Source organism: Leopardus geoffroyi, chromosome B3 (assembly GCF_018350155.1).
Source record: "Leopardus geoffroyi isolate Oge1 chromosome B3, O.geoffroyi_Oge1_pat1.0, whole genome shotgun sequence".
NCBI classification, from domain to species: Eukaryota; Metazoa; Chordata; class Mammalia; order Carnivora; family Felidae; genus Leopardus; species Leopardus geoffroyi.
The window spans coordinates 59310001-59317292 of record NC_059337.1 but is presented as its reverse complement, the minus strand read 5'-3'; the positions used below and the strand labels follow the sequence as shown (position 1 = coordinate 59317292).

The window sequence follows — 7292 nt, the reverse complement described above, 5'->3', positions numbered from 1 at the left end:
GAGCCCTTCTAGTCGCCCTTTCTGCCGCATCTCACCGACTGTTATCTCTACAAAGCGGTCGCAACCGCAGATGTCCTCAAAGACGAAAACTCTCACGGGGGTCAGGGTAGGGTAGGCACTCCCTGGACCTTGGGTCAAGGGAATCAGGGTAAAAAATTGAAGGGACTCGAATTCAGGTACAAGAGCTAACACAAAGCGCCAAAATTAACACAACACCCTTCCCAACAGAGATAACACTCGCGAGATAAGACTGCAAAGGGCGAGAGAAACTCACTTTCTCGCGAGAAGAGGGGGCGTCGGCGGAAACTAGGCAATGGCCCCCTAAGCGACCCGGACCCAGCCAATGGGCGGGGCCAGAGTTAAATCCGCCCCCTTCCGGCACCTTTCCCCGCCCCCCAGCCCTGAGGTGTTGGGTCCCGGGTGCAGGCGGCTGGGTTCTCCTGGTTCTACCCGGATTGTGCAGGGTCGTTTTCAAAGCTTTGGGAACACGCTTTGGCCCGATTTGAGGAGGGGGGGCGGGGAGGGGCCTGCGGCTTGCGGCCCCGCCCCCTTCTCCGGCTCTCAGGCAGGCAGATTGGCCCGCCTCCTCCTTCGGCCGGCCCTGGGGCCGCGTCCCCCAGGCAACTCAGCTACTGAGGCCTGAGATTCTGGCCGCAGGTGTCCGCGGCGAGGCCCCAGGGCACAGCCTAGTTCGACCCCATGGTGGGTTTCGGGGCTAACCGGCGGGCCGGCCGCCTGCCCTCCTTCGTGTTGGTGGTGCTGCTGGTGGTGATCGCGGTCCTCGCCTTCAACTACTGGAGTATCTCCTCCCGCCACGTCCTGCTTCAGGAGGAGGTGGCGGAGCTGCAGGGCCAGGTCCAGCGCACCGAGGTGGCCCGTGGGCGCCTGGAGAAGCGCAATTCGGACCTCCTGCTCTTGGTGGACTCGCACAAGAAACAGATCGACCAGAAGGAGGCCGACTACGGCCGCCTCAGCAGCCGGCTGCAGGCCAGGGAGGGCCTGGGGAAAAGATGCGAGGATGACAAGGTAAGGACGAGCCCTCTCCTCTCAGTCCTCCTACTTTCCTTTAACCCGGCGTAGGGGCATTAGCCTACCGCGGCTGCTTTATGCCTTCCGGGATTGCAGCATTGGAGGTTCCCCTTACCGCCAGTAACCCTTTTTCTATCAGACTTTTCCCGGTTTATCACTGCCACGTTCTCCAGTCGCTACCAGGCGAAACTGGCCACAAGTTCTGGTTCTCAAATGTGGCCTGTGTGTGGATACCGCCTGTTCTCCAAGCTCAGCTGCTGAGCTGGCAGTAGCAGTCATCTGGCCTATGTGACTGCCTTAGGTTTACAGATACACAAATCTGGAGACTGCCAGGTTTGGTGTAGGTATTGTTGCCTTATCCTTATTCCGTGCACACTGATCAATATTAATTTCTTCGTTTAAAGAATGGGCCTCCTCAGACTCCTGTACCTATGTATATTTTAAGCAGTATGATTTTTATTAACCTCTGTAGGTGGATATATTAAGTAGTTGAAGAATCAGATGCTACAGCCTTTTTTTTTTTTTTTTTTTTTTGTGATCAAAACGTTATGATAAGTGGGCCCTGGAGCCGTATATGAGCCACACTTGTGACTTTGGCATAGTTAATCCAAAATTATGTACTCAATTTGAATTGTTGATGAAATTAGCCAAAAAGGAAGAATCTATAATAATGTTATAAGCAACAGAATCTCGTGTCAGTGTCCTTGCTATTCTTGAAAGAAATAAAAATGAAAATTTCCATGCTTAAGTAGCTCTTAGGGTTGGTGTTTTATGCAGATGGAATGCCATACAAAGTTTAAATTTAAAAAGTTTAAAGCTGTACTGTAACCAGACCTGCTACTAGTCTTTTTTTCTCACCAGCATATTGGAGTTATATTATTATTTTTTTATGTTAAATGTTTGTTTTTTGAGAGAGAGAGAAGAGAGAGAGAGAGAGAGAGAGTGTGCCTGTGTCCGCGCACGCGCTCGCCCACGAATGAGCAGGGGAGAGGCAGAAAGAGAGAGAGAGAGAATCCCAAGTAGGCTCCGCACTGTCAGCGCAGAGCTGGTCGCGGGGCTCGAACTCAGGAACCATGAGATCATGACCTGAGCTGACATCAAGAGTCCAACGCTCAACTCACTGAGCCACCCAGGCACCCCTGAAGTTACATTATAAATTTATGACTTATGCCACTTCTGTTGGTATAGCAGAGTTGTGGAAATTTATGGGTGGGCTAAGTAGATGGCTTTTTTTTTCCTAGACCCTTCTTTGGTAATCTTCACATTGTTTTCTGTGTGTTCCTAAGCTTTTATTTTGTATATAAAAATCATTTATAGTAAGTCATTATAAATTAAAATCCCATGAGCTCCCAACTTCCCTATTGTCACCTGCCTACACCTTCTTATTACATGCAGATTGGGGCCCTTAGTTAATTGCAGCTCTGTAACCCTCTGCTTTCCCCCACAACAGACATCCTCTGACAGGAGCAACAGATCAGCAAATTTATACCCTTGCTATATACACTGAACTCTAAAGACTGAAAAATTCTCTTGAGTGGAGTAGGAAGAAATCTATGAAATTTTTGAGTATTAAAAGAAGGTCTTCAGATTTTGCTAGGCATTGCTATTCAAATTCTCTCCAAGCTGAGAGGAAAGATGTCTTTTCTAGTCATTTATACTCTGGATTCCATTTCTTCCATCTACTGATCTGTTATTATGTTTCTTTCAGTATGGTTTCACTTTTACCTTCAACCAGGTGCATGTGACCCCCATTCTAAATTTTTTTTTTTATTGCTCTATATGCTCCCTTCTCCCAACCAACCAATTTCTTTTTTTACTTTCACTGCTAAACTACAGTTATTGGTGGTCTCTAAATGCTTCATCTACTTCTTTTATCATTTCCATCCTAACCTTTTATATTCTGCCTGTCATCCTTCTTTTCTCCCGTTTTCTGAAGCTATTATTCTCCTAAAGGTCACAAGTGACAGTTTTCCTAGTCCAATAGAAACACTTTTTATTCTCAATTTATTTAATATCTCAGTAGTTTAGTTTTGTTGATTGTCTCTTTAGAAACCATCTCCTTTCTTGCTTCTATAATATTGAATTATCCATATTTGCTTCCTACCTTCTTCACTGTATTCTTTATTGGATTTGTTTGTTTGTTTGTTTGCCTCCAGCCCCCTAATAATGAATTGTATTCTTGGGCCTTTGCCTTTGCCCCCCCTTAGAGTAGTATTTCTCAAAATGGTGTTAAACAGAATACTTTCCTAGGAATTGTTTATAAGTGGTCAGGATTAAAAAAGGAAAGAGCTTTTTTCAAGATAAATGTTAAATACTGTAAGTAGAGGGGGCGCCTGAAGGGCTCAGTTGGTTAAGTGTCCTTCTGTTGATTTCAGTTCAGGTCATGATCTCATGGTTCAAGTCAGAGCTGACAGTGAGGAGTCTGCTTGGGATTCTCTCTCCCTCTTTCTCTCCTCCTCCTCTGCACTCGCTCGCTCTCTCTCAAAATAAATAAATAAACCTAAAGCACTGTAAATACTATAAGTAGAATATACTCTTCTTAGAGTTCATAATGCCTGCTGGTGTATAAAGGCTCTGAGAAATCTGTTGGTTAATAAGGCTATTTAATTTTGTTTCACCTAGTCTCTCAGTTTATTTGATCACAGATTACTATTTTCATGGCCTACTTGTTATCATGGTACAGAAGAATCCAGCAAAGCATTGAGAAATGTTGCCCCAGGTGTCTTAACTACTTCTGTTTAGTTAATTTTATGCAACTGGCTCACAAATCTAAATCTCTTACTTGTATGTCAGTTTCATATTTTGAGCTAGCGATAGCATCTTTGTTGGAGTGCGTATGCATGTTTATTCTTTGAGCTGCTAACAGAAAGGGTCATGTTGGTCTAGATGAGCTGTAGATGAAATTTATCTGTTAGAGGTCTTTTGTTTATTGCCTCTACTCCCTTGATATCTGGGGAAGTATATGGTATCTTAAAAAACATTTCAAGCTTTGAAGGCTGCAGATACAGCTTAGAAATCTAATTCAGTTTCTAGCTGTGATGTTGGGCAAGTTATTTAACTACTTTGGATTCATTTCCTCATCTGTAAGATGGAGAGCTTAGTACTTACCTAGGTATTATACAGATCTGAGATCACATGTATGTAGAAGTATCAAACTTGACATGTTACAAATCAGATTGTAGAAAAAACAAAGCCTGAAACTTTCTTATTTTCTATAACAGATCTAAAATTCCCTCTGGGTGGTGATAGTGTTGGAGGAAGAAGTAAATTGGACAATGAAAAGTGTGTCTTCTATTTTAAAACAGATTTGTTCATTTAATGTATTCTCTTGAGTAAAGGCTCTGCCTTTCAGGGTTTTTACCTATAGACACTGGTGGTGGCCTGCTCAGTATCCATTCACACCCCCCTTCATTTTTGCAGACCAGCCCTATTTTGTTTGGTATATATCCTTGCCTTTGTGATTCAGGAGTAAGTCCTGATTGGTCTAAAGTGATTATGGTAATTTCATTATTCTTCCTACTGATTAATTTAGGAAGGAGCTTATGATGTGTTGCTGGTGAGTTGTGAGGGGAAGTTTCCTAATTCCTTAAAAGAATCACACTTGCATCTCTATGGTATTCTTACCCCAAGTCTAAAATCCTTAGTCTAGTCATAAGAAAGCATCAGACAGACTCATACTGAGAGACAGTCTACAAAATATCTGACAAGAATCCTTCAAGAGTCTCACTTGAAGAGGTGGTCTTTTCTGCTGCCAGATGTTGTGCCTTCTGCATGTGATACCTGAAATGGAGACAACCAGAGTGCCAGGAGAGTTAGCTAGAGAATGAATGAGGCACTGAACATCATGGAGTAGAATGTTGCAATAGAATATTGGTACTTGTTATGTGAGATACAAAATGTTTCCTTATTGTTTAAGTCAGTCAAGTTGAGATTTCCATAATTGCATCCTAAGGTGTCCTGTAAACATTTTCATTGTCAGGGTAGTGTCTGAGGGGTGGGTTAAGTTTCATATGTTCCCAAGGCAATGTGGGTAGTGACCTCAGATCTGCATATTTTGGGGGTCTTCAGTGGTCTTTATCTTATCAATAGTGTCTTTATCAAAGTATCAACAGTGGTGTTTGGATGCCTGACACTAGGTACTTTTACTCTTTTTGGAGATCATGATCCTATGGAGGCATCACCCCCTGTATACTCCCCTCTTCCCAATAGATGTTCCACACCAAAAGTTCTTTTGCCCTGCTGAGATGCCTTAGGTATGATGTGTGGATAGGGAGTGTTGGCAAGGTAGTCCCTTGCTCAGGCTTTCTTCTTCTTCTTCTTCTTCTTCTTCTTCTTCTTCTTCTTCTTCTTCTTTTTTAATTTTTTTAAACATTTATTTATTTTTGAGAGAGAGACAGAACGTGAGCAGGGGAGGAGCAGAGAGAGAGAGAGAGGGACACAGATCTGAAGCAGGCTCCAGGCTCTGAGCTGTCAGCACAGAGCCTGACGTGGGGCTCGAACTCACGAACCGTGAGATCATGACCTGAGCCGAAGTCGGACACTCAACCGACTGAGCCACCCAGGCGCCCCTCTTCTTCTTTTTTTAATAAACATTTATTTTAGAACAATTTTAGATACATGGAATTATTGCAAGAGGGTTCCCATATACCCCACACCTAGTATTTCCTGCTTTAGCATCTTACATTGCTATGGTACATTTGTCATAATTAATGAACCCCTTTTGATACATTGTTATTAACTACAGTCTATACCCTATTCCAGTTTCCTCATTTTTTCCCTTGTGTCCTTTTTCTGTTCCAGGATCCCATCCGGAGTACCACATTATGTTTAGTCATTATGTGTCTGTAGGTTCCTTTTGGTTCTGACAGTTTATTCTTGATGACTTTGACAGTTTTAAGGATTACTGGTCAGATATTTCTCAACTGGGACTTGTCTGATGCTTTTCTCAGGATTAGATTGGGATTGTGGTTTTTATGGTTTTGGGGAAGAAGACCACAGAGGTAAAGTGTAATTCTTAATTACATCATATTAATGGTATATCTCTCAAAATGACTTATCACTGTTGATGTTAACCTTGATCACCTGGCTTGATCTGTTTGTCAGGTTTCTCTGCCTGTTTGTCAGGTTTCTCTACTGTAAAGTACCATAAAATTAGTCTTTTTTTCCCTTTTCCATACTGTACTCTTTGGAAGGAAGTTACTATGTGCAGCCCGCACTTAGTGGGGAATTATACTCTACCTCCTTAAGGTCAGAGTATCTACATAAATCATTTGGAATTCTTCTGTGTGGACCTTTGTCTCTTTTCCTTCATTTATTAATTTATTCAATCATTTATTTATATTAGTATGGACTCATGGATATTTATTTTATACTTTAAGTTATAATCCAATGCCATTGTATTTATTCTTTTGCTCAAATTGTTATAATTTTTACCACTGGGAGTTCTTTGAGTTGCCTTCTGTATCCCTTTTGACATAATACCCATCACTGTGACATGCTCCCTACTTGCTTTCTGGCACTACAAGATGCTTCCAAGTCATCTTATATATTTCCTGCCCCAGTCCTAGAATCAGCAATTTCTCCAAGGAGTCTTTGTTCCTTTTATTGGAAAATAGTATTAGAGACTAAGATCTAGGTGCTAGGTGTGCTCACTGCTACTGTCAGGCTAGCTTTGGAAATCTAGGAATCCCTGCTCCAAAGGAATTAGAAAGGTGATGTTGGACTTCTTCCAATTTATTATACTATCCTGCCATTTTCAACCTGTTAGAATACAGAAATAACTTAAGGGAGCTTAAGTTGTCCAGTGAAGTAAGAAGCAAGCCCTACTTCTCTGGGATTCCCCCATATTTTATCTTATTTTTTGCCTTCTTCTAAAGGAGTCCCCCCTAGAGGGTTGTATTAGTTTGCTAGGACTCCCATATACAATGCTACAGACTGGATTGGTAAAAACAACAGAAATTTATGTTCTCACAGTTCTGGAGTCTGAAAGTCCAAGGTTGAAGTATAACAGATTGGTTTCGTCTGGGCCCTCTCTCCTTGGCTTACAGATGGCTGCCTCTTGCTGTTTTGTTATTACATGTTTGTTCCCCTTTGCACACGAATCCCTGGCATCTCTTCCTCTGCTTATAAGGACACCAGTCACAGCGGGTTTAGGGCCCCACACTAATGACCTCATGTTAACTTAATCACCTCTTTAAAGACCTTATTTCCAAATAGGTTACATTCTGAGGTTCTGGGATTTGAGGCTTCAATATATGGATTTG

General features: G+C 42.5%; 1 protein-coding gene across 3 annotated transcripts in view; it reads left to right on the top strand.

Annotated features, from left to right (window-relative positions):
• Window positions 1-374: 374 nt before the first annotated feature.
• The window catches only part of GOLM2 (golgi membrane protein 2), a 94193-nt gene continuing 87275 nt past the window's right edge, over window positions 375-7292 (top strand). The window contains exon 1 of one of the 3 annotated variants that reach the window (XM_045449899.1): window positions 375-1026. In XM_045449899.1, the coding sequence (XP_045305855.1) occupies window positions 700-1026 (327 nt within the window). In that variant the 5' untranslated portion in view covers window positions 375-699. The remainder of the gene's footprint in view (window positions 1027-7292) is intronic. The other 2 variants (XM_045449897.1, XM_045449898.1) reach the window with 2 other exon arrangements.